General features: G+C 40.3%; 2 protein-coding genes across 5 annotated transcripts in view; both read right to left on the bottom strand.

Moving 5' to 3' along the window:
- Positions 1–27,855, bottom strand: part of LOC125230148 — a 138,828-nt gene that overhangs the window by 37,706 nt on the left and 73,267 nt on the right. For all 4 annotated transcript variants that reach the window (XR_007177498.1, XM_048135188.1, XM_048135190.1 and 1 more), the window contains exon 2: positions 19,091–19,124. The gene's annotated coding sequence lies outside the window, so the exon portion shown is untranslated. The remainder of the gene's footprint in view (positions 1–19,090; positions 19,125–27,855) is intronic.
- On the bottom strand, positions 662–6,583 carry LOC125230373. Its single transcript, XM_048135511.1, has 2 exons — positions 5,876–6,583; positions 662–3,547 (listed from the first exon to the last, which is right to left on the bottom strand). The coding sequence occupies exons 1-2, from the start codon at positions 6,581–6,583 to the stop codon at positions 662–664; spliced, it is 3,594 nt and encodes a 1,197-aa protein (XP_047991468.1).

The following is a 27,855-nucleotide window of genomic DNA, read 5'->3' as shown; positions in this document are numbered from 1 at the left end:
GAAATTACGTAACAATGCACCTGACACTAGGGTCATTCACCTCGAGTGGAATGCACCTGCGTTTGTTTACGTTTTTACACAATAGAAGAGGTGATTAGCCGTCCGGGCCATACAATAGACTGGTTTCTCAGCTTGCCTTGAGCTCCATTGTTATCGATAACGGCATATTACTATGGAAATGTAGGTTATCGTGTTACGTAAGTTCCCAGCTACGTTTTAAAACTATTTACATCTTCATATGTCTTATAGTTATCGAGTTATTGGCTTGGATTCGAGTAATCCTAAGGCAATTTTCGGGTGAAAGGAAAATGATTTCGGAACTTTAAGGAAATATTTTTAGCCAGTCAGAGGAGAGTTCGGTTTTCTCGCTCTAAGCCTCTCACGTTAGTGCTTATTGGCTATTAATCGTAGTCCAATGGACAGTCTGAGTTTAGATTGAACTTTGGACTCGGTTTCCGCGACTTGGGAAGGAAGGAATATGGGAATTGCCTGCTATCGAATACATCACATATGAGTCTTATTATCATACTTAATAATCGGAATTGACAAAATTAACTTAACTAACGCAGTTCTACCCGTTTCCTACCTACGAAATAATCTTTATTGCGAATACAGTCTTAATCGAATTCTTATGCTATTTTACATATATTTCGACGCGTCGCTAACATTTTGTCCCCGCAGTCGAAGACTCCTGGTGCATGGGTTGCGACGCGATGACCGCCAGCCTGCAGCTGGGCCTGCGTAGCGTCCCGTGTCTCGTTCTGATGTCAGCGGAGCGGACCCGTCCATCGGGTCCCGGGTAGGTAGTCTCGACGACGCCTCGGGGCCACACGCTGCGTGGACCATTGGGTTCAGCGACGATGACCACATCGCCTGGTTGAAGTTGCCGCCCTCCGTCGTGGGACGACTTCCTCGGTGCCAGTAGAGGAAAGTACTCTTTGGTCCAGCGCCGCCAAAAGTGGTCGGCAAGCGCTTGGGCCATCTTCCATTGCTTCTTCTCGTTCTCGTCGTAAACGCCAATCATCGGTAGGTTAGCGTTATGAAGAAGTAGAAAGTGTGCTGGAGTCAAACTTTCTTCGGAGTCTGGATCGACGTTGACATGTGTAAGTGGTCGTCGGTTGACGATATTCTCTATCTCGGCGAGTAGAGTTTCGAAAACTTCGGGTTTCGGTGCTCGTTCGTTGAAGGTGTAGGACATCGCTATCTTAACTGTCCTTATCATTCGCTCCCACGCGCCCCCGGCCGAAGGATTGCCAGGTGGGATGAATTTCCATTCCATTCGGTTCTGAGTGGCGTAAGTTTGCAGTACAGGCAGCCATTGCCGGTACGCCTCACGTAGTTCCGTCGCCGCCGCCCTGAAGCACGTCGCGTTATCGCTGTACATCGTCCTGGGCCATCCTCTTCTCGCGGCGAATCTTCGTAGTGATAGTAGCGCGCTGTCGGTTGAAAGACTGTGCACGCTTTCAAGGTGAATAGCGCGCGTCACTAGGCACGTGTATAGACACACCCAGCGTTTTTCTCTGCGCCGTCCGATCGTGACGAACATCGGTCCCATGTAGTCTTGTGCGGTGTGAGTGAAGGGACGTTGATACGCCTGTAGTCGCTCGGGCGGGAGATCGCCTAAGGGCTGCGCTCTCGGTGTTGCTCGTCGTAGTGTGCATAGCGCGCAGTTTCGAGCTACAGACTTCACGGTCGGCCGCAGATGTAGTATCCAATATTCTTGTCGCAGTTCGTTGATTACTGCTTCGTTGTGAATGTGCGCTGATCGTCGGTGAGCTCGCAGGATGAGTAGACGGGTGAACGGCTCGCGGCCATCCAGTATTATCGGTTGTAGCGCGGTGTACAATACTGGAGCGCTGCCCAGCCTCGTCTTCATGCGTAACACGCCGTCATCGCCTAGCTCGGGTGCCAGGTCGTATAATCGCGATTTGCGATCGATGAGCCTATTCTGGCTTAAGGCTCGAAGCTCTTCGGGAAAGCTTCGTCGTTGACTGTATTGCAACCACATGTGTTCTGCCTTTCTCAAATGTCTGACTTGTAGCTGCAAGGCTTTATTCTTCGTTCTCATTTTCTCGATGAATAGCAAGACGTTCGCTGTCGCGTTCAACAGTCTGTCGTAACTGCTAAACCGTCTCACGTCTGGCAGTACGCTCGAAGGGTCTGGCTTCGCTGAGATGATCGCCAGTGACGTCTCGGTTGACGGCCTCGCCTTCCTCTCAGGCAGGTCGTCTGTTCGATTCGATGTGTGACTAGGCCATGATGTCTCGGGTCCATAGAGAAAGCGCGGTCCCTCGTACCACTCGTCCTCGATGCGCACGCTCTGCGCTGGTTGACATCTCGTCGCTCGATCTGCGGGGTTCTGAGCGGTTGGTACATACCTCCACGCGTCTCTATCTGTTTTCTCGGCGATCTCCGCAAGTCGGTGTGACACGTACGGACGATAGTTCCGCGCGTCATCGCGAACCCATCCGAGAACAACCATGGAATCTGTCCAATACGTCACCTTTGTCACAGGATAACGCTGCTCGCGTAAAATTGTCTCCGCCAGCCGCACGCCGACGACTGCTGCGGTTAATTCGAGCCTGGGAACTGTCATTACCTTTAGCGGGCAAACTCGGCTTTTCGCTATAGCTAAGCTCACTTGCGTTTCCTCCTCGTCGTTCGATACTCGCCAATAGGCCGCCGCGCTGTAGGCCTCGGTCGATGCATCACTGAAAATATGCAGTTCTCTTCTAACTGCACCGGTGGGCGTGGCGTATCGTCGGGGTATTCGCAGCGCGGACACGTCGCTCAGTGCCCTCAGCCACCGGAAAAAGTCCTCCGCTTCCTCCGCCGGCAGCCGCTCGTCCCAGTCCGTGCCCTTTGTCCACACACGTTGGAATATGATCTTAGCGCTTATCATATACTGCGCTATGAGGCCTAATGGGTCGTAAACTGACATTACGGCACTCAAAAGTTCCCTTTTAGTGGGCGATCGCTCGTACCTTTTCACGTCGTCTGGCACTCGTAGCATTTTCGTGTTGTACCCCAGCGTATCCGTCTCTGGGTCCCACGTCATTCCGAGGACGGTCTGTTGCTTTTCTCCGAGATGAGAAGGTCCCGTCGCTCGCTCCTCCGGATCGATGTTTCGCATTAACAACTCGCTGTTGCTAGCGTAGCTGCGCAGCCGAAAGCTAGCCTCCGCGTGTGCTAGTCTCACCTGTGTCGCTGTTGATATGAGTTCCCGTTCTGTCTCATATGATGCCACATAATCGTCCATGTAGTGATTATTATGGATATCGTAGACCGCGTCCGGATAGCGATCCTTGTTGTCCGTCGCATTCCTATTCCGCACCGAGTGTGCGAGAAAAGGAGAAGAGATGTTACCGAAACATACCCGGTTTAGCTGGTACGTCCACGGTGTCACGTCACGCCGCGATCCCCTCCAGATGAAGAGCTGACTATGCCGATCCTCTCTTCGCAGCTGTATTTGAAGGAACATTTCCTGTATGTCCGCGGTGACGGCGAATTCCCACTCACGGAATCGAAGTAGTATCCCCAGCAGGCTCTGTAGTAAATCCGGTCCCGCGAGGATGAAATCGTTCAATGCACATCCCTGACTTTTCGCGGCGCAATCGAATACAGCGCGATACTTTCCTTTATTTAAATTGTAGACGCTGAAATGGGGCAGAAACCACATCCGATCTGACTGCGGTGGTTCCATGATGCGCTCTGCGTACCCCTTTTCCAGAAGCTTGTGTATCTGTGCTTGATACTCGTTGGCGAAGTCAGGATCTCTCGACATGCGGGCTTCTAGATTGCGTAATCTCGCCTTCGCCATGTTGAAACTCGGTGGCAGCTTTATGTCGTCGGCAGCCCATAGTTGGCCGACTTCGTATCTCTGTCCTACCTTTTTTACTGTTCGTTCGAATGTATCGATCGCTCGCTGGTCGTCGGGTCGAATGTTGTCCTTTGCCGTTATGCCAAGCGCCTCGACTGCCCAGTGTTTCTTGACCTGCTCCACGAGATCACTGTCGTCACTGTGGCAGTGCATCACGACCTGCTCGTTATTTGGTACATACCTCGGCATTCGCCCGAAGAAAACCCATCCTAACGAGGTTTTAACTGCGCACGGCTCGTCCTCGCCGCCCTGCCTCACCTCCGTCGGGTTTATAAGATGACTGAAGTCTCCGCCTATTAACATCTGCGGCACGCCCATGCCCGTGTAGCACTCGTCGCCCAAGTCCGCCAGATGTTCGTATTCCAATAGACGCTTCTTATTTAATGACTGCGAGCGTATCCCTAGTCCGTCTACCGTTTTTAGGGATATATCGTATGTCAAGCCGCCACGAGCGGGGCTTACTTTAGCCTTGACCGTCTGTGTCACTGAGCTAAGTTTCAACCGCTGAATACCTCTTATGCATAGCGGCTCGTCTTGACCGACCGCGCCGATCTCGTCCGCGACGTCCTGGTCGATCATTGACAAGGTGGATCCATCGTCAAGGAAAGCGAAGATATGCGCCGTTCCCTTTGGACCTGATACGGTTACGGGTAGTACCTTTAGCAGCACGCTGTAGTCCGGTGTTGACGACACGTACACGCGGGCGTCGTTCTCGTCGTCCGCAGCTCGCGGCTCCGTCGTGTCCGCTGGCTCGGCCGATGACGTCACTGCTGACGATGTAGGTACTGACCTGATTTCTTGTGTTAGCACCATAGCCGTATCCTCACGCACTTCCTGCGGCGAGTCCGCATGAAGCAGTCGATGGTGTACGTGAGGACAGCCTGCAACGCCGCACGCTTTGGCCTTGCATTGTGTTTTCATATGCTTCGCGTCGATACAGCGATAGCATATACGATTTAATTTCGCCCACTCCCATCTAGCGCCCACGGATTGGGCGGCTAACTTGCGGCAGTCCGGCGTCGGGTGACCGCCACCGCAGAACAGGCACGTCGTCGAACGGGATGTTGTGGCTTGACGTGTCGCGTACGTCACTTTCTGCACCTCGTGTTGACGTCCTGTGGGAGCTCTCGGCGGGTTGTGCGTTGCGGATATTTTCACGCGAGCGCCGGCTGCGCGCGCGTGCGGCACTGATAACGGCGCCTGCGCTCGCCTCGGGGCGGCGCGGGCGTGACAGAAGGACATCTCCTGTTCGCTCTCCTCCATGAGGAAATCCGCCAACTGCAGAATCTCCGGGTCCTTGCTGTCTCGATGTTTCTTCGCGTAGTCGCACCATCTGCTTCGAAGATGCGGCGACAACCTGTCCGTAACCTCTCTGATGAGCATGGGGTTATCGGCATAGTGCCTTCGATCGATATCCATAACTGTAGATACCACGTTCATTATTTTTATCGCGAAAGCGTTGAGGTCGTTCGCGGTAGGCCCCAACTGCGGCAACTTTCGCAGGTCGTCAATCGCCTTGTCTAACAATACCTCGCTGCGTCCAAACTGCTTTTTCAGTATTCTCACGATCATATCGGGTCTGGTGGCTGTCGATAACACGTGAGACACACACGTCTTTGCGTCCCCGCGTAAAGCCATCCTGAGCCGCGCCACGTTCTCGTAGTCAGTAAACTTATACCGCTTCGATGTCTCTGCGTAGGTATTGTAGAAACTTCTCCACTCGCTGACGTCTCCGTAGAAATGCGGCAGCTCGAATATATCCTTCGGGGCTGGACGGGCCGCCATCTGCATCCTCTCGAACAGGTGCAGCATGGACTCTGCTACAGTACCTTCGGTGGCGCGCGTGTGCGCCGTGTGCGGAGTACGCGCGTCCAGCTGTGGCGACGTCGATCGCTCGCGACGCGCCGGCGGCGTCGTCGATCGCCTGCGTCGCTCCGGTGGCGATATCGATCGCCTACGCGACTCCGACGGTGGCGATATCGATCGCCGATATACCTGGCGGTCCGGTGAGAGGCCTCGAATATGCCGCTCCGCCTGCGCAGGTCGTCTCGGAGTCTCGTATTTGGGTAGAGGTTCGTCGGTTAACCTCTTACAAATGGGTTTTGACGTCGCGTCTCGCGAGTTCTCTAGCCATTCGTCTAATCGATCTTGATTCGAATTCCGCACGCTACCAGCAGATTCGTGCTCGTCTGCGCTATCCGCATTAGCGCGGATCTGCAGTTTTCTGGCGTCTAGCCGTTTACGTACCATGTCCGCTTCTAGCTGCAACTCCCTCCGGGATATCTCCGCTAGCCGTTCGCTGGCCTCGAGCTCCGCCTGAGACAGCTGCGCTTCTATCACAGTGCGACTGCTCGCATGTGATCTGACGGACTGAGCTCTAATAATTGGTTTATTTACCTCCTTGGTAGTTTCCTGCAGCGACTTTCGTTTCTCGGTAGTTCTGTCTATGACGGCAGCCTTGGGATGTCTGGCTGGGATCGGCGTGGGTCTGGAACGACGCCGTAACCGCTTGGCTAAATCCCTTCGCCATAGCAATGTCGTGTCGTAGGACGGTGACCTCGGTGTCTCTACGGTTAATCCATACCTGAGTGTGCTGTTAGCTGTCGCCGCGCCCATCGGTTGCGCGCCGGCGACGCTAAGCCCTTCCGTTACGCCAGCGGGTCCGGAGGGAGGTGAGGGAGGGCGCGCCGCGTCGGCGCCCATCGCCCTCTCAGCGCTTGCGCGTGCGGCCTCTCGTTCGCGGGCCGCCGACGCGCCTTCGTCGAGTAGTTGCTGCCTCTCCTCTTCGCTCGTCACTGACGCAGCTCGGTTGGACCTGGACCTCGTCCTTACCATCCTGTCGTCGCTCATGACAGGTACGTCGCTGTAGACCCGTAGTCCGCACGAAGATCCGGTTCGAAGGACCAGAAACTGTTGCAGACCGCGTCCGCAAAGCTTCCTATCGACGGCTCGAAGTGGAGAGAATGTGCTGGAGCTCGTGCGACTCACTCTTTCGTCCCGGGCCTGTACCTTGAGCTTCGATGTCGTCCTCAGCAATCAACCGTACCGATTATGATTTTGGAATACACTAACTAAAAAACGAATCAAATCAAATGGTTTATATTTACAAAAATCAACGACTCTAATTTTAACGCGGTTATAAAAATACTCCTAAGCTAATCCTAACGAAACGCTCGGTACGGACGATACGTCGCGATGCTGTCGTTTTCTGCTGCTGCCGCTACCCGTCGTGGAGGGTGGCTGGCTGCTGGCTGTAGGCTGCTAGCTGCTGGCTGTAGGCTGCTGGCTGTAGGCTGCTTGTAGTAGGCTGCTGGCTGCTGGTTTTCCTTGGAGGCTGCTGGTTCTTCTTGTTCCGGTCGAATTCGAATATCCCATACCGAGCGATCGTTCCTTTTATACCCCTTTTCAGAATGCGCCTACGCTTCACGGAAAGAAACATTTCAATTTATTCGCCCAATCACGACTCGGCTGAGCGCGAGGCTCCGTGCGATAGAGAGGTAAATAATTGCGCCCGATAGGCGACGGATGGCGCGTCGTGATTGGTCGAACGCGTTACGGCGCTCGATTACGTGAATTTAACGCTATCATTTTTCGCTCAAATCCTAATTACTTATAAACTAATTAGGCTATCGCTTCGAAATTACGTAACAATGCACCTGACACTAGGGTCATTCACCTCGAGTGGAATGCACCTGCGTTTGTTTACGTTTTTACACAATAGAAGAGGTGATTAGCCGTCCGGGCCATACAATAGACTGGTTTCTCAGCTTGCCTTGAGCTCCATTGTTATCGATAACGGCATATTACTATGGAAATGTAGGTTATCGTGTTACGTAAGTTCCCAGCTACGTTTTAAAACTATTTACATCTTCATATGTCTTATAGTTATCGAGTTATTGGCTTGGATTCGAGTAATCCTAAGGCAATTTTCGGGTGAAAGGAAAATGATTTCGGAACTTTAAGGAAATATTTTTAGCCAGTCAGAGGAGAGTTCGGTTTTCTCGCTCTAAGCCTCTCACGTTAGTGCTTATTGGCTATTAATCGTAGTCCAATGGACAGTCTGAGTTTAGATTGAACTTTGGACTCGGTTTCCGCGACTTGGGAAGGAAGGAATATGGGAATTGCCTGCTATCGAATACATCACATATGAGTCTTATTATCATACTTAATAATCGGAATTGACAAAATTAACTTAACTAACGCAGTTCTACCCGTTTCCTACCTACGAAATAATCTTTATTGCGAATACAGTCTTAATCGAATTCTTATGCTATTTTACATATATTTCGACGCGTCGCTAACAAGTGATAAACGCATTTTTTTCCGTTGTAGTTTCCTCGCTATAGTGAGGGGAAAAGTTTTGTGTTACACTCGGGTGCAAATGTATTTTACTTCTCGTGTGGTAAAAAACTCGCAAGTTCTGGATTCTATTCTCGAACCACTCGCTTCGCTCGTGGTTCAACTATAGAATCCTTTCACTTGCTCGTTTTTCAATTCCACACTCGGCGTTAAAATACAACTTTGCCCCCTTGTATAACAAATAACTATTACTCACTCTGGTGAGTGTCGCTTGGTCGCTTTTACTAATCTAAGCTATGTTAAAAAAGCTACGGTATTAAAAATACAAATATCCCATTTCAAAACGAGCGAACTGCGACTTAATAAAATTCCCAACAACCCACAAAACTAATTATCGATGCTACCGCTCCGTCGATAATCTTTTAAAATATAAGCAGTGTTGCCACCGTCAAGGAAAATCAACTTTGGAACGGAAATTGAAGTTCCGCCGCCAGAGGGCGCTCGCGCACCGGACACGCCGCCATTATGGACACTTCCAATTCTTTATTTACTTCCCACGTTACGCTTTGATATTGAAAATGCGTTAAGGGGATGGCGGGCGTTTACTTGCTTTATCAATCAGGATAAATTTTTGAGTGAGTCGACACATTTTCCTGTTGAATTTGTTTGACATGGTTCGCCTTTTCCGAATTTATATTATGGCATGAGCTTTACAGGATTTTGTGCTCAACAGCTTTTTTATATTTATTTTGCACAAACTTATCGAGCTATATACCTATTTGTTTAAAAGCTGAAGATAAGTACCTACTCTAAATGTACGCGTGCATATTTTATCAGAATAAAATAGTTACAAGAGGGCAAAGTATTTGTGTAACCGAACGTGCCAATATTGATACCAGAGCAAGCGAAAGATTCCAATATGGAAACGCGAGCGTAGCGATTGGTTCAAAAAGTGGAATCTTGAGCGTTGCGAGGGTTTCAACGCACGAAGGTTAAACAAACTTTGCCACTGAGAGAAACACCAAATTTTTTACCACACCAACACGAACAAAATACTGACTATAATACCTGAAACTAAATCAAATCCATCAATTTATTCAATACTTATGATTCAAAATCATCAGTTATAAGTAAAATGTACCAGTCCGCTTAAGAAATCAAGTTAAAATTTGTATGAAATTACTTTGCACTCTTGTGGATAAAATGCAATTTTGCTATCTGTTTTCGAATAGCAAAGAGAGCCTTTACCAGTTGGGGTGGTGAAAAGTTTCTTGCAGGTCAAGACCTAAACAACCGTTTGCAAAATCTTTTTATTTTACATTTTCATGTTTAAAGCTAATGTTTTCACACTGACTGAAGAATATTTTTGTAAGAGGTTAAAAGGATAATATGTAGAACGAGGTTATAATTATGTAACGCATGAAATCCTACGGCCAGCCTAATGGTAATCAGTCACCATAGCCTTTGGACGTCCACAGCACCCCACAAATATCGACTAAGCATTATTTAAAACTAAAAAAAACACGAACGCGTAATGTAGCTGAGTTTATTTTCGTTTCATTCACCAGGCACACACAGTGTGTTGAACACACACACACACGGTTTATTTGTTAACACATTCGCAAAACCCCTAATATAACCGAACTAGTTGTTATCACTGAGGGCTAAGACAAACAAATTGTTGATGATCTACGACCCACATCTGCTGTTATTTCTATTATGTGCCGAACATAAAGTAAACTTTGTGTGGAAATAGTTTACACGTGGCGAGAAACGGTTCCAATGGAGGTTTATATACGGGTTATGACTTTAGTTAGAATTAGCTTCTACTTCACAGACGTATACTTAAATAGATGTTACATGAACTTCCGTAGTTGAACCTATTTTCGGCAAACGAACTTTTTTTCAATCCTCGCCAAGAAGTTTACCTGATAAGGGAAATAAAATATTTAAAAAAAAATGAGCGTGCTTTCGTAACCAAACCGAACTCAGGAAGACATATTATTAAACGATGACAATGAATTTATATTTTCTAACAGTGATTCTTTTAGGTGATTTGGAATGAGTTGTTTCTGTGTAGGTAATATTTGTTTTAAAGATCATATTTCGCGCATACTCACACGCTATTTTCACTCCAATAAAATAGTGCAATTTAATGATACTCACAGTTCTCGCACCGTTTGAAGTACCAACAGACAGATGAGAAGAGTTTGATTAAAAGTGTATAAGAAATGCTCAGCATTTGCGGGATCTATCCCAACAGCAGACACATGTATTTAGAAACGGTGTTTACAGAAGACACATGGCCGGATCTATTGTTAACAGTAAATGACACATTTTGTTATTACAGTCGGCTAGCCCATGACGCCTCTGTCTGACAGGCAGGGTAGGCACATGATGGGCGTGACAGTACCTCTACCCATCTCATTCTAATTAATGTAATCAAAAGAGGACGGGTAGTCTATCTCACGGGCGAGATACTGTCCGGCCGTCATGTGCTTGCCCTACAGCCTACAGGTGGGAAGGTTTTATCTTTCCTCTCTCGGAATGGGAATGGAATCGACAGATTTTCGACACAAAATATCTTATTAACGTAGGTACATTTGTGATGCTCAAGGAATATGTCAGAATATACACGTCAAATGTTAAAAGAAAACCGGCAACAATTATTTTTTTATTCTTGGAAGGACAATGTTTTCGGTCATTAAGATCATTATCATTGTCCAGTTTCTGTTAAACAATATATCAGCAAATCTATGCGTCGTTCCCACGTACTGACCTGAAAGGTCAAGCATAAAATAACGACTTTCGTTTGCAGAGTTCAAAATATTACGTATTGTATTCCTTTGCAGCAAGGGGCAAAATATTACACTTATATTCGACGTAGTCTAAAAGTTGCAGATAATTTTCATTTTATTTCCAGCAAAATATTCTGGCGCTAGTTGTAACGCAATAATGCTTCTGAATGGGTGTTAATCTCATAAACATGCAACTTATTCTCGAGAACTAATAGTCTTTAATATCTACAAAATGAAGCTCAAATTGCGTAATACTTTCAGTCTATTTTTTGAAATAAAACAGAGAATTGGCAAAAGGCGAGTACTAGTCGCCTATGCCGAATTTTTAATCACGTTTTGTTATGACTTTTCGCCATATTTCTGAGAAGCATGTAATTTACAAGTGATCTCTTATTTTGGAGGTTAAAAATTATTTCTGAAATGTTTCATAAAGTACATAATATATCTAGGTAATTTCGCGGCCCGATGTACGAGTACATTATCAAAAATAAATGCAATATTTTTTCTTTTATTTTACGTATTATAAATGCGTTTCGTTTATTCTGCGTTAATGCGGCATTTAATTGGTGAGCTAGATCGCGAAAGCGGTGAAAATTGTCGTGCGTTTAAAATACTTCTTACAACAGACGTAGCAATTTAAGATAAGTGAATTTTATCGTGTACCAACTAGTTCAAATCAGTACAAAATTTCAACTATCACCCTCTTTTCCTTAGTGGTCCGTTTCGCCCTGTGATCCAATTCACCCCAGTGTACCCTACTACGGTATGAAAATAGAAATGAGTTTTCGTCAGCATCGTAAAACGTCTGCTTTCATACACATCTGTGAAATTTTATGAACTTTCTATCTTTCTCATATTGAAAATTAGCGTGCATGAATTCAGCGCACAACCAGATGTTGCAAGTTGCGAGCAAATTGTAGTAGTGCAGATGGCTACAGATTACTTAATTTTATCTGTTTAGTAGGTACCTACATAAATGCGCTGATTTTATAAATAAACCAAAACACAAGAAGTTGTACCTACTTATTTCTTCCTCCTACCCTTATCCCACGTGATGTGGGGTCGGTACAACATGTCTACCTCTTCCATACTCCTGTATCTTTCGTCATCTCAACACTCGCATCTTTCTTTCTCATATCCTTTTTCACACAAACCACCTATTGTTCGTAACGGTTTGCAATATAACACTTTAAGTTCTCGCGCTTTGTACACATATTTAATTTTTTAATTTTAATTTTTTTTATATTTAAAGTCACATACAACCAACCTGCAACCACAACAAGTGCAACCTGGCCGAAACGTAGGGAAAAAAGGCAAAATAATGTTAATTAATCGCGTTCGACCTGTATGTGACTTTAAATACACCTATTGTTGTTTGAAAAAAGTATATGTCAACAAATAAATGTTACAAAAATAAATGACATAATATGGACTACGCGAAATTGTCTTTTCATACATGTGTATTTCACATTTTCCTCCTTAGGTAGGTATTATTGAAGTTTTTGTTCCCCATCCCACATATAGGAAAAATGACCACATGACCACCCACTCTCCATTGGTCTCCCCTTTGGTCTTAAGATGAATTCAGATTCCCACCAGCTATCAAAAATAGTCGACGACGAAAATAATGACGTTTCCGGAAAAAAAATTAAATCAATCGGTGAAGTTACCGTTAACAGGATTTGATTTGTAGGCTTCTTTGTCTCTTCAATTAGGTAGGCGATTAAGTTTCCGAACATGACTGTCATTGAAAGAGGATTTGGAAAGTTATCGGATTATACGGCTGGGTTGTGGGAAACAGATTTCGGATGTTGAACGGCTTCGGGTCTTAAATGACATCGTACGCATATGCGCCTTGATTTACATTAAGTAGGTTAAATTATACTCCTTTTTTAACAATTTGTTTCTTATATTAAAGTATTTTTGTGCTTGTAGATGTTTATTAATCTACACTTTACTTTTATTACGAAACACAAATAAGGGATATAAATAATAAACTGTATTTAAAACTAAAAAAAAGATACAGAAGAATTGATAACCTCCTCCCTTAAAATAGAAGGCGGTTAAAAAAAACCGGCCAAGAGCGTGTCGGGCCACGCTCAGTGTAGGGTTCCGTAGTTTTTCGTATTTTTCTCAAAAACTACTGAACCTATCAAGTTCAAAACAATTTTCCTAGAAAGTCTTTATAAAGTTCTACTTTTGTGATTTTTTTCATATTTTTTAAACATATGGTTCAAAAGTTAGAGGGGGGGACGCACTTTTTTTCCTTTAGGAGCGATTATTTCCGAAGATATTAATATTATCAAAAAACGATCTTAGTAAACCCTTATTCATTTTTAAATACCTATCCAACAATATATCACACGTTGGGGTTGAAATGAAAAAAAAATCAGCCCCCACTTTACATGTAGGGGGGGTACCCTAATAAAACATTTTTTTCCATTTTTTATTTTTGCACTTTGTTGGCGTGATTGATATACATATTGGTACCAAATTTCAGCTTTCTAGTGCTTACGGTTACTGAGATTATCCGCGGACGAACGGACGGACGGACGGACGGACAGACAGACATGGCGAAACTATAAGGGTTCCTAGTTGGCTACGGAACCCTAAAAACGTATCTCATGTGGAGTTTATATCAAGATTTAAATGGGAACATCCCCGTTTTTGTTGTAAACTACTTACAAAATGTTTATGAACCTATACCTAATGATGTCCGTTTTATTGCTAAAAAGGATAACTAAAAAAAACTAATAGGTACCTATTACAGATGTGAATGCGAATGGGAACCAATGCCTACTAATGCCGATAAAAAATCACAGTTTGAATATTTCCTAAACTCAATCACTTATAATATGTTTATTACCAACAAATATTCAACCCCTGCCCTTATTGGTTTTGTTACGGCAAACAACTAAAGTACTTAATTAATGTTTCGCAAAGTTTCCAAGGAATATTCAACTCATAATTTAAAATTATTTCGATATTTATTAACCAAAGTGTTTATGTTTTCAATGTGGCCCGAGTTAGGAAAGTAGGAGTTACTTTAGAAGTAAATCATAAATCGCATTGATTCGGTAAATCGCTTCGTCAGCTTACAACAAGAGGAAAAGTCGCTTTTGCACGTTCCACGGTCTGCAAACAAATATTTTTGAGCCAATATTTTGCTGGGAAAATATTTGAGCAAAAAGTATTTTTGTTTCATTCATTAGAAATTCATATTTTATAAGATGTTAGAGAGATCAAATTATAGAATTATCTTCTAAAGTTTATCACCTTGAGTTGTTTGACTGAAAAAAATGGTAAGTAACCTAAGTTTTAGGGGGCTTACAATACTTTACATACTTTCCTGTGTAACAATACACATAACAATGTAGTCGTATAGATGGCGTCATTCACGAAAATTCGGGCTATGCCTCTTTTAATGCCATTTTATTAAAGACTAGATTTGATTTAAGGCATCATCGTGAATGACACTATACACTATACGATACTATTTAATAATAAGTCAGTCATATGCATTTTATACTCAATTTTTATCGAGACTTCTTTGTGATTACATGACACAGCGATTCATTTTTTATCCTTTTTTTGTCGCTTCATAATTGTCACATTAGTATCATAACTTATGACACAGCAGAATATCAATCCGAGCGCATTAGCAAATTGCTAAACATAAATAGTGGTTGCGCCGACGGTACGGGATCATTCGGTAAGCTCACCGGGCGATGCCTCGACACGCGCCGCCCGACCACATTAAAGCCACATTAGCTTCTCTATTACATAGCTACCATGCTCTTTGAGCCGATTTTGTAAACTTGCAAATATTGCAAGGAGTTACAAATATGTATATTCGCCTTTGACAATGATATCGATGGGATTGGTGGGCCCATTTACGCGGTGCGAGAATTCAAACTCAAATGTAATGACATTGCGGTATTGATTGGTGTGCTCGATTGTATGTCACTTCAACATTCCGGGATGTACTTAACTAAAATCCCATAGGAGATAGGAGTGCTTGACGTGTAGGTAAATAAATCTTAAATGTCATTTTCGTAATACAACCGACGCCGTAAAATGAACACATAGCTTTCTGTAATGTGAGATTTGTAAAGAAGAGCAGATTCGTTTCTTGATTTATAGATATACTTATTGCGATTTATTTTGAGAGTCCAACTAGTTTCTATTCTACGTAGTAGATATTAGATTTTTTAATAAAGAATCATTTAATACCACACATAAAATCCAAGGTATAAAGATCGTCAATGGAATTTCTAATATGCAATGCACAGGATATAAATATATGATTTAAGATATAATTATTCCCTTGGTATTATATCCACTCCAACCCAACTAAAGTTACTGCAAGTATATAAGCGTAAACTATCTATTCAGAATAGACTTTGCGTTAGGTCTGCATCCAATTTTAAATTTGCAAACTCTATTTATATGCTTCGGACTAAAACAGATTTAGAGCACACTTGACGGGCATCAGCGTTACATCCTCGGCACAAAGCTATGAAAGCGGCTTAGCCCAGAGAAAGGGGATTACGCCATAATCTGAAGTCTTATTGTAATTGCTTAGCAAGTATAGAAACCTCAGACGCATATGCTACCCAGTAACCGCGAGTTCTCCGTTCACCGTTTTGTACTACGGACTAGGTGTTTACTTAATACTGGTTACCTAGATGATGCGGATAGTTCCCGCTTGGTAAGCATTGGGAATGTTGGACCTGGAACGGAGCGGTTGACATACGCCCAGGGCGGACTGCCATATCAATTTGAAACAGCGTAAGCGGTTCGTAATTCTACCCGCTTGTGTCCTTATTCGTTAGCGCGGGAGACTGGCGAGCGGGTTTGCTCTCGGTAAATACAGTTGCACTGTGCGTATTAAACCAGCCGGCATTAGGTGGATACTGAAATGAGACCGCAACACTTACACCGGTCAAATCTTACATGAAAATCGGCTAAAAAAACAAAGTGTGATGTAAAGCTGGATTTTTGGTATGTTATTTAGAGTCCTTGGGGGAATGTAAGACTATATTTTGCAAGCAAAAAAAAAGTGTGCTAACTTCGTAATTTAAAAAAAAAAGGAAAAAAATCGGACATTTTTTTATCTTTATTTTTTTATTAAAAAACTATGCGTTTTTGGTCAAAAGTTGCTTTGTAATGTTGAAAGCGCATTAAATTTCAAACAGTTTGACATCTTTTTTATCAATGTCCGTCAAATAGTTTTCGAGATATGAAGCGTCAAAAAAGGTTAATTTTTGACGCACTTATAAAATGTAGCGTTTTGCCAATATTTTTAAACAAATATCTGCAAAATACTTCATGATATGATATATATTGCAATATAACATTGTATAAAATTTATTTTGCTTTAGTTTTAGTGCAAATAAAGGTCAGTAAAACGAATAGTTACTTTGGTAAACAAAAAAAATCTATAAATAGAGAAGCCAAGAGTCTGGTAGATTGGTTAAGGTAAAATAGTTTACGCTAAAAGTTTTAGGTTGAAAGTGCTATCTATTCGATCTTACTTTCTTTGATATCCGTTTATCTGAAAAAATTGTCTAAGCTAATTTTGCATCGATTTGACTATTACTAATGAAGAAATAAAATACAGTAAAATTTTGAAGTTTAGTAAATTAGAAAAATAAAACAGAATTAGTTACATTTTACTTTTCCTTTTTGAGGGTCCTGGTTCTGCATCTTGATGGCACAACTCCTGTAGTGATAGAAAGTCCACTTGAGTTGTATTTGACCACCAATTGCTGTGGAATAAACTACGGGAACGGAAAGCGCCCACGCCAATTATTATATTATTAAGATACTGGAGAAGTGGTATTCCCAGCAGAAGAACGTAGTAAGATGGAAGTCAACTATGTCCACAGCCAGCGGGCTAAACTGTGGCGTGAGACAAGGAGGCAGTATGTCTCCGGCTCTCTTCAGCGTGTACATGGATGGGCTGTCGCAGGCTTTGACCAGTACCGAGGTTGGCTGCTCCATCAATGGACAAATGATAAATCACATCGCATATGCAGACGATATGGTCCTACTAGCACCATCTGTGGGAGCTATGCGTAAGTTACTTGCAGAATGCGAGAGATACGCCAGCCAGCATAACATGAGATACAATCGGGACAAGTCTGAATTTATGCTCATGGAGGCAGCACATAATGCCCACACATGTACCACCTCTTTTGCTTGATGGAGTTCAATTGCGGAGAGTACACAAAGTCAAATATCTTGGCCACATCTTGTTGTCCAGTTTAAAAGACCAGGAGGACATAGAAAGGCAGAGGCGAGCCACCGCAGTAAGGGCAAACATGTTGGCTAGAAGATTCGCCAAATGTAGTGACAGCGTTAAAAGACAGCTGTTCCTCAGTTTTTGTACAAGCGTGTATACTGTCGAGTTATGGTCCGACTACACCTGCGCGGCTGTGAGAGACCTGCGCGTGCAATACAACACATACTATGTACTGATATTTCGTTAAACGGAGAATACTATGATTCGGGCACGTCCACGACAACGCTCGTGAGATTACATCGATGTTATTGACCCTCAGTGATATGCTTTAAAAACCAGTCCGTACAAGTGTTCTTGTAACAATCATTTACATAAACAAGTATTTCGGAACAATCTGATTCAATTACTTAATGAGGGTTTTCTACTCGTAAATATTTTTTTCCGCCAAGCGGCGATCCTGAGGTCTTTCTGACCGTAAACTTAACTTACTAAATAAATGTTGATTTGATATACACAAATATGTGTCTGAGTAATACTTGAACAGCTCCCAAATAATAATAATTCGTTCTCCGCTACGTCTCCTGTAAATATATGTAAACTATCCCATTTGGCCATTACCATCCAGGCACCGATTATTTCTGATCCAGTTATACTAGACTTAAGATATAATCCTATTTTTTTAAATAACTGGCACTCTTTTGGTCTTAAATGAAAGCTAGTGAAATTTTCTACATCTTTATTTTACAATTTATGTAATAGACTGAGTTGTTTTGCTGATATCTGTCTCAAAATATTAGCAAAACGAATATTTTCATAGAAAGGGGAAAAATGCTCTTTTTTTGACGCTTCATATCTCAAAAAATTATTGACGGACATTGATAAAAAATATGTCAAACTGTTTGGACTGCTTAGTAGGGAGTATCGTTCACGCCTGGCCACTTATTCGACATTGATTAAGCGGTCGCTATTGATAGGCACAAGTAATTGAGCGGTAAAGCGTTATATTAAAGCTGATAGTTACTAAGAGATAGTGGATATAGTAATTCCATAATACATATCGTCACTACTTTGAAAAAATCTCGTATCTCACACTGCTCTTCAAAGACAAAACGTAGTAAGTCTATATGCATTCCATACATACTTACTTAATACATTTTTCTCTTACAGAAGAAGATAAAATTTCATTTTACAGAAGAAGATTTTTTTTCATTTTTCATTTTACAGAAGAAGATAAAAGTTTTTTTCAAAGTAGTGCCGATATATTTTCGAAATTTTTCTCGATCATTGCTAAGCATCAATTTTCTATTTCTTCAGTTATTAAAACACCTTATTGAATATCTAAGAGTTGCCCACCTGCCGGTTACTCCCTTATGTTGACGAATTCAGAGCTATAAGGCACTTTTGATCAGCATTATGTACAGTCAACATCAATAGTAGCGGATTGAAACAACGCACTAAAAGTACTTGACATCCTGAATAACTTTTCTAACTATTGATATCTGTAGGTACAGCTCGCGGTCAGGAATGTCAAATTTCAATTTTTTTTTCTTTAAACGTAGACTATAAATAGACACACGTCTCTTTTACTTTAGCGGTTAAAGTATGCTATTTATTTCTGAAGCGCTATTTGACCTGCTACTTTTTCGTATTTTTTCACTTGTCTTTACAAATTCCCTAATTAATAGGCTGTAAAATTTAATCCAAAACTGTCTACAAAATAGCCGATTTACTGACTAAATGAAAGGGGCTTTGTTATGCCAATAGCTGTCACAGACTTACAATCCTAAGCTCCTTTATAAAATCCATCGTACGAAACATTTTCATATTTATTTTTTCTCTTAAATGCTTGGAAAGAGATTAACATACCTTATGACATGTTTAAGCTGGGCCGCTCTCGATTCTGAAAAGAAAGAAATTGATTTACTGGCTATAGAAATATAAAACATAATATTGATGATTAAACTCGTTGGATAATTTAACAGAACATTGGACATCAAACGAAAATTTAGTTTTGTGTGAATGATAATAACGTCAATAGTCCCCGCGGGCGGGAAACCAATTTAAGTAAAATACAATGTCAATAAAAGGCAAATAAAAATAACGAGTGACCACAATGATGACAAAACGTTACATGTCAAATAAATTTGATGCGTAGATTGCGGTGCCTGTGGCGCAGCCCTACTCAAGAAACCATTGACGATTATTTAATGCTCAACCTGATGCTCGTAACAACTAACTCAACTATTCATAACTATGTGTAGAATATACACTGAGAGAAAAAACAACCAGTTTTCATGTTCGTTCAACAAGTTTTTTGGTTAAAATAGCGCCTAAGTGCTCTTTGGTTCAAACAACAAGTTAAATTTTGTTAAGTTTAACTAGTACGTTCTACAAGTTACCTACTTGTCATTTGAATCAACAATATTGTTTTATAAAAGCACTATGACACATATTGTTTTAAATATGTTTGGCTGATTTAATCAAATATCTTTTAACAAGTTTGATCTTGTTGTTCGTACAAATTCGACTTGTATCAGCAATATTGTGATTTATTCCGTTTACTAAAAATACTTTTGTTTCAAACTGATAAACACCCGCAACAAGTCGAACTTGTTGAATTCACAATGAAAATTTCTCTGAAGAGTAATAAACATAATAATGTTAAAGTAATATCATTTTTCACCAATATCTCGAACGAAGCACATAAATGTATGCTGCCATTCGACCAAATTATTTTTACCAACATTGTAATAACTATTTTATATCGTAATACTTACGCATATTAGTTTTACTTTTGGTCAGTTTGTTTGAAACTAGGTATAGAACTGACAAATAAAAACCCGATTCAGTAAAAATCCACCGGACATCGCACAGCCCTGAGTCAGCGTCACAGTTGACCAAAGTCGGTCAGCCAATTGTCCGATAAGGCACCCACATGCGGGATTATTGACTGACAATAAATGCCACATAATTCTTAATAAACAAACACCTCTAAGCGACAAGTCAATTCAGGCGCCCGAACACAAGTCCAGAATGTCACATCCCAATTCTAACAGAAACATACTTGACTAACGTAACTCGATGCATTAAGGTTCAAGAATACTCCTCTAACTGTAGTAACCTCATAGTCCGATACTGCTTTTTGACTGCCATGAAAGTACGAAGAATGGCCGATCAATAAATACCTGCTAAGGTTTGAATGTGTGTTTAATAGATGACATATTGATTGGACGTCGGTAAGACGTTGTGAAATATTTTTGATGTTACATAGCTAATGGTGATGGCACTTTATTGTGTGGGGCTCAAGGGCTGAGGGTCCGACGCCTTAGGCTATGGACCTGGGATAACACTTCGCTGCTCGTCATGAAATGGATATAATACGAACTTCAACTAGCTACAGTTCATTCGCTTCGCAGTGTGTAATGTTAAAATGTAAATTTGTTTATTCTGAGTCTGACTACATTAGGATCGGTTGCACCAGCCCATTTCTGAGTAAAAATAGAACCGTGTAAAAGTACAAATATTTTATTAATAAGCACAGACCGATTTTTTTATGAAACATGACTAAGAACACTCCCGACCGACTCAGCTTTCAAACAAAAAAATAAATAAATCTAAATCAGTTCATTCGTTCGGGAGCTACGATGCTACAGACAGACACACACACACAGACAGACAGACAAACAGACAGACTGACACGTCAAACTTATAACACGGGGTTAAAAATATAAAAGAACAACTTAATAGGTATAACTAAGCTTGGTTTTATAGAAAATCATATTTACAATTGAATAAAATCGAGCACGATGAATTTATAACAACATCCGTAACCGAACTGAATAGAGTTGCGCCGCTGTTGCAACTTCTATAAATTTGTTTTACACTTTTGCAATTTCAAGTTTCTCTTAAGAATTCATTGCTACGCAAACAGGGATGTAGAACTTAATTCACCTTGTTTATAAATAAGTCTTCAATCACTGCGGAATACCAGATTTGTATCGGATGTTTCATTATTCATCCGCACCCTGCCTCCCAGACGACAGTCCATTAGCATTTTAAATTACATAATGAATTTACTAGACGACGGGTCGATACCATAAACAGTAAAACACGAATCTAATTGCTCGAAAACATACACGGAAAAAAAATATTTTAACAATACTACCAGAACGTTTAGTAAAATAGATTTATCGTAACTGATACTACAATCTCGTAATAAAAACAACTGTATTGTTACGTTTACTATATTTTTAATTCAATAGAACTAAGCAAACATTAATATGCACTAAACAGTTCTGTTTGAATTACATATACGAGAACTCTAGTTTTATTTACAACTAATAGAATAAAGGTTACGATAATTCTATTAACAAGAAGCTTCTTGTAATGCCAAAAAAATAAAAATTATCTTTACAATCTTAATCTTAGCGGTTACTATCACAGTATACTTCCTGTAACTTTTTTATACGTTGCCATTACTTTGTAGTTCTCGTAAAGAAATAAAAAGAATATTCTTGTAATGTAAACTCAACGAAGAGTTATATTTAAAAATATTAAGTTTGTATAAATATGTACGCATTGCTGTCAACTCTATTATTTGTATCGTAGCGAATGCCATCGCAGTATAGTTGATATGACTGTTTTATAAGTTGGTATTACTTTGCAGCTCTTGTATATAATGACAATAATATTCTCGTAATGTATACTGGTGAACAAATAGTTCTGTTGAAAAAGTATTTAGTTAGTATAAATATGTGTTTCGTTTTTGTAACGAAACGCCATGTTTAAGTACCATTGTATATCTTAGTGAATGCTATAGCAGTATAGTTGATTTTACTTTGCGCCTCTTGCAAAAAATAATGATATTCTCGTAATATACACAGAAAAATAATTGTTATAACAAAAATATTGTCCGCATAAATAAATGTTTTGCTTGTGTAACGAAACGCAATGTTTTGCGGCGTGGTCGGCGGCCATTTACGTGTCATGAGAGATCACGCGTGGACGCGGATCGCAATAGGTTATATTATTTATCGTTAAACGTACTCACTACGTATTATCCATTCGTTTGGTAGTTTCCATTTTAGGAAATGGATGAAGAGGTGCAAAAACTCTTGCAAGGATGGGAGATGGCAGAGTTGGCAAAAGCAGGTGAGTCACATACCGTACATCATGTAGAACTTAGTAGATAATTAGAATGGTGAGTAAAAAGGCATTTAATGTTGTATTCATTTTACATTGCATACAAATTCATACGACATTACGTGGGCAAAATCTAAATACTGAACTAATAAGGACTGTCCACGATAAAAAGTGGTCATACATAACATGATAAATCTTTCTTCCTGAATGCACATTTTGAAGCAATATTATATTTTGATAAATCTGTATACATAAAACTATATAATAATTAAAGCTATTCCTTATAATGCTTTAGTGTGTCTGAGGTTTCGCCGAATGTATACCATCAAGCATTTCATTTCTTGTACAGTGTTTTTTAACAAACTTCACACGCTTCCTGGTACAATTTTATAAATACTTATATTTTTATAAGCTTAGCAGACAAAAAAATACTTTTTGAAACTCATTTCGACTTTTGGTAGTCAGGAAGACTTTTTACTCCAAGCACTGACAGTTGTTTTTGTATGGAGAGCCAAAAAGTGTCAAAAATTCGAATTCAGCAAAGTTAGAAAATCTCAGTACTTTCTTAATCTGATTACAATCAGAAAAATGATTACTATCGTAAAATCAGTATGTAATAGGGTATATTTTGGCTATTATAATTAAACATTAAAAAAATATTTTTGTCATTAAAACTGTTGTACTTAAAGACTGCAAGAAGACACTGTACAAAAAAATATTGTTATCATGAGATACATACTGCTAAAATTCATAGGCCACCTAAAGTTTATAATTTGTTTGTATTTTTATAATGTAGTTTAATATCTACAAATTATTTGACAAACATGCTGCTTATAAATTCTCATTATTCTCAAGATTTACCATGTTATATATGACCACTTTTTATCGTGGACAGTCTTTATATATATCTGAAGTGGACGTAGAATATTACTTAATGTAAAATTTATTCATAGAAATTTTAATGTCTTTTTCAGATGATTTACAATGGTTGCAAGTTTCCTGTGACCCATGCCATACTGTGGAACAAAAGTGGAAAAATTCTGCAAAATATAAATTTTGGACGAAATGAAGGACGGTTCTATTAACACTGACGAATATATGAACAAAGTCTTGCACTAAGGATCGTTGAAATATATTTTTTAACAAATTATATAATTATTTTATTTACTTTCAGATTCACCAATTTTCACCGCTCATAGCATCCATTCCATATGCTGGATGACCCAGGTTTCCGGATCCCAGTTTCAACTCTAGGCTTCTGTCTCTTGGAACTGGTCCTAGCAACCTGCATTTTTATCGGTAGGTACCTATGAATTTGTCTTTGCACTGTATAGACAACTAACATTTCTTGTAAATGTAAGAAAAGGTTTGTTGTCTATATAAGGTGGTACAGTAGGATTAAAGGCTGAGCCACGCCAGATACGTGTACGTAGACGTGCGCGTAGCGTACGCGGTGTAAATGACGAATCCTCATTAGAGATTACACCGCTTGTGTGACGTGTTTCCCGTGTGTGTCTAGCGGTGTATCATCTCTTTTGAAGATTCGTACTTTACAGCGCGCACGCCACGCACACGTCTACGTACACGTATCTGGCGTGGCTCGGCCTTTAATCCTACTGAACCACCTTGTATAGACAACAAACCTTTTTTTACATTTACAAGAAATGTTAGTTGTCTATACAGTGCACAGACAAATTCATAGGTACCGATAAAAATATAACACGTTAACGCAATTGTATATTTATTAGAGAGTACCATAAATGCAGTTGCTGTAACTAACTTTCTTGTTCTATCAACCATTTAATGAAGTTTACATAAATGAAGAGAATGTAATATATATCAGATGACTTGTATTCTTAACGATACCTATTATTGGCCTAACTAAAGTTTTATAACCTTTACAAGAATTTCTTGTGGAGTTTACATTATTTTGTTTATTTAGACACTCCATTTGTTATAAATACTGAATAATCTAGTAATACACACAATTTGACTGTGTGACCCTTACAATATTTTTATTTTATGATACGTAATGTATATATTACCTTTACAAGAATATATTGTCAAGGTCACATTTCATTTATTAAGCTCTGCAAGAAAATATTATTTATTTGTACGGTCCACGTGTTATGATTACTAAATATTCTAGTAATACACGCTATTTTAATGTGTAGCAATTACAAGATAACTAGTTCACTAAGCTCAACGCATTTAAACAGACTAGTTTAGTTATTTATACTATGTGAACAATTGTCCCAGAATTTACTAGATTTTCTCGTTCAGATTACACTATTCAGGTATCATGGACGAGACTTTTTTCTCCGTGTACGATGTGGATTTATTGACACGATTTGCCTATCACCGGCGTTGGTTTACGAACTTCCACGTTTAATAAAGTCAGTATTTTATTATAAGTTGAAGCCTTGCATGTTCTGAGCTTTTACAATAAATTTGAAATACTATTTTATAGCTCGCGATAGGGACATGGCATCAGCAGACCCGCTTTGGAACTTCTGGTTCAGCAGATATAGCTGTTCGCTCAACGCGGCAATGCTCGTCAATGCGCTGCAATGCACGACAATTTTGGTACATTTGGAACCTATAAAGCCTATAATACAATGAGGCTCTGGCAATATTTCGAACGGGTCATATATCTTATTAGCATTGACTTAGTTTAATTGCTAAAATGCTGCCTTGAAGGTAAAAAGTTATCGACTAATAATAACGGGTTCTGGGCGAGCTCACTCCATCGTAGGCCACGTCTTTGCCTTTGGCTAGTCTGTGGCCAAAAATAATCCCATTTATAATTAAAAAAAAGGATACTTGCCCTAAAAATACCAAGAGTTCTTTATTTACATTTTCAAACCAAAGTTACTTGGTATCTGCAAACCAGATGTAGAAACATATTTTATATTTACTTTTAATAATTTATTCGTAGTCAGAAACAAGTGTTCCGAGTAATCGCTTTATTTAATTATTTATAACAACTACATATATCTAAGACACCCCTCGCTTTTATAAAAGTATAGATATTTATCTCAAGATGCCATGTCGTTCTTTTAACGAGAGTTCAGGCTACTTATTATAAGACTTTATATTTTAGATACGGATAAAATAGTCGAAGTTATCTTAGATATATTGATGTTTCTTACAACTGACCACAAAGAGTAATTCATGAAACATAAAATTCATAATACCTAAACGAAAAATTTGATGATAATATCAACAAAACTGCGGTCGGTTGGCGCTAATCTGTGGCAAAATGGCCGTCACCTGACCAACGGCATTATAATTACGGTGAAGCCAGATAACGCCTTTTTAATTTGGTCGGGCGTGCTAGGTAAGGGCTGATTTACATGGTACGGGTTCTCACAGCGAGTTTTACTCCAATGCGGCATTTGAGGGACCAGCTGAATTGGTTCACCTCAACAGTCTGTAATACAGTAGAACCTTGATAACTTAAACCTCGATAACGTAAAAACCTCTATAAATTTATAAAATGTTGTGTTCCCTTCCCCTCGAAGTCTCAAACCTCTTTTACTTAAAATTCGAACCCTCTATAACTTAAACGAATAATTTGGGCCTCGGACCTCAGTAACTCAAAGTTGTATTGACGACTACCTTTGTAACTTCAATCATCTTTCAATGAGACGAATGTGGAATCAAAAAAGGTTTCCTGTAGACCATTGTTATTGTCTATTGCTTACACGTGTTTACCAAATGACTTCAAAATGTAAACAATAGACTAAAGTCTAAGTACAGTAACTTATTTGTCTGTTTGTGTGAGTATCTTTTAGCCTTCATTCTGGCAGCATCTCTTTGCCCAATGTGTCTACTGTGAGTGAAAATGAATTTAAAACGAAAACTGAAAGCATTAACATATGCTGAGAAGTTAAAAGCGATTGAAGCTGTGAAAAGTGGATTGAAAAAAAAAGACCTTGCAGTTCAGTTTGGAATACATGAGAGTACATTATCCATCATATCAAAAAACAAAGATGAAATATTGAAGAAGCAAGAATCGGGCGAAAGTCTTTTATGTAAAAGACGAAGAATTGTTGAGTTCCCTAATTTAGAACAATGCTTGTTTACATGGTTTAAACAGTGTAGAAATAAGGAAAGCTGTAAACACTTTACGGTGTTTAAGTGTAAACAGTTTAAACAAAAAAAATACCGACTTTTTTATGTAGAATAAACTTCAATAAATGTACCTTTAAATGTAAAATAAAGTAGTAAAGTTTCATTTTTATTTAACCTCCTCGTTTATCTTTATTAAACAAAGCTCATAATCGAACCTCTGTAAGTAAAAATATAAACCGATAAAAACTCTTTAACTTAAACCCTCAGTAAGTAAAAACCACTATAACTCAAATAATTTAACATTTCCCTTGGTCTTTATCTTATCGAGGTTCTACTGTATAAGTTAAATCGCAAGCGAGGTCGCGCGCCGTGTAAATGGGCCCTAAGTCTTTTGAATTTGGAACGCGCCCACGCGCGCACGAGACGGTAATCGCTCATTTAGATTACGATTATGTGGACGAATATGCATGGCCGCCGTTATCGCTCCATTGGTTTAAATAGGATTAGCCGACGAGAGAAACTAACCCGTTAGGAACGAGTGTTGACTGAGTGTTGCGCAACGTGTTTTTCAGATCGTTTTCCAATTGGATTAACAATAATTTATGGGTCTGGGAACTGAGAACAGTTGCGCCGAGTTTCTCGACAATTTGGCAATTATTGATTGATTGGTGGAACAGCTGATGGAAAGTGCTTAAGTTAAAGGGGTCACTCCGGTAAAGTGTATAATAAAGAAAATTATGTTTAACGAAAAATTCTCGTTTCTCGATCCGAAACCTGTCCGCCGTCTAAATAATATATAAAAAGTAGAGCCCAATTAGTGATTGCGTGGAATAGAACAGCCTATAGGTGCTCAAAGTTAAAAGGTCACTAGAAAATTGAGTAAATAAAAGTTTAAAAAAATATACCTCCATTTATAATAACATGTTTTTTTCACCCCTGTAGACCTTGAATCGTAATTTTATTTATAGCTTAGCTAATCAGTTAACGTTTATAGCCCTATTTACCGAAAGTAACTTTTGACATTTTAATAATCGCCAGACAAACAGTTTAACCGTTACTACGGAGAGTAACTGTGTCGTAAGTTCATTTTCGGATTGAATATAATTGTTCATCGTCATTTATCTTAACAGGGCGACGTCAGAAGCAGGCCCAGGGACAAAGGGCGTACATGTGAGAGCTCGAGGGCCCAACAATAGACCCAAAGGCACAAAAAGACTTCTAAAATTTCACCGAGTTTCATAGAAGGGTAATGAATCAGCTCCATTACCGTCGGGCTTAATTGCCATCAATGTTGCCCTCGTGCCGTCAACGTTATTATTTTATTGAGATTTAAATATGTATGTATATATAATGGCATTAATCATTTATTTACATACAATTAATTTACATACCTAAAGCAACTAAAACTATCG

Source organism: Leguminivora glycinivorella, chromosome 10 (genome assembly GCF_023078275.1).
Source record: "Leguminivora glycinivorella isolate SPB_JAAS2020 chromosome 10, LegGlyc_1.1, whole genome shotgun sequence".
NCBI classification, from domain to species: domain Eukaryota; kingdom Metazoa; phylum Arthropoda; class Insecta; order Lepidoptera; family Tortricidae; genus Leguminivora; species Leguminivora glycinivorella.
The sequence above is the reverse complement of the archived record's forward strand: the minus strand, read 5'-3'. Positions and strand labels throughout refer to the sequence as shown.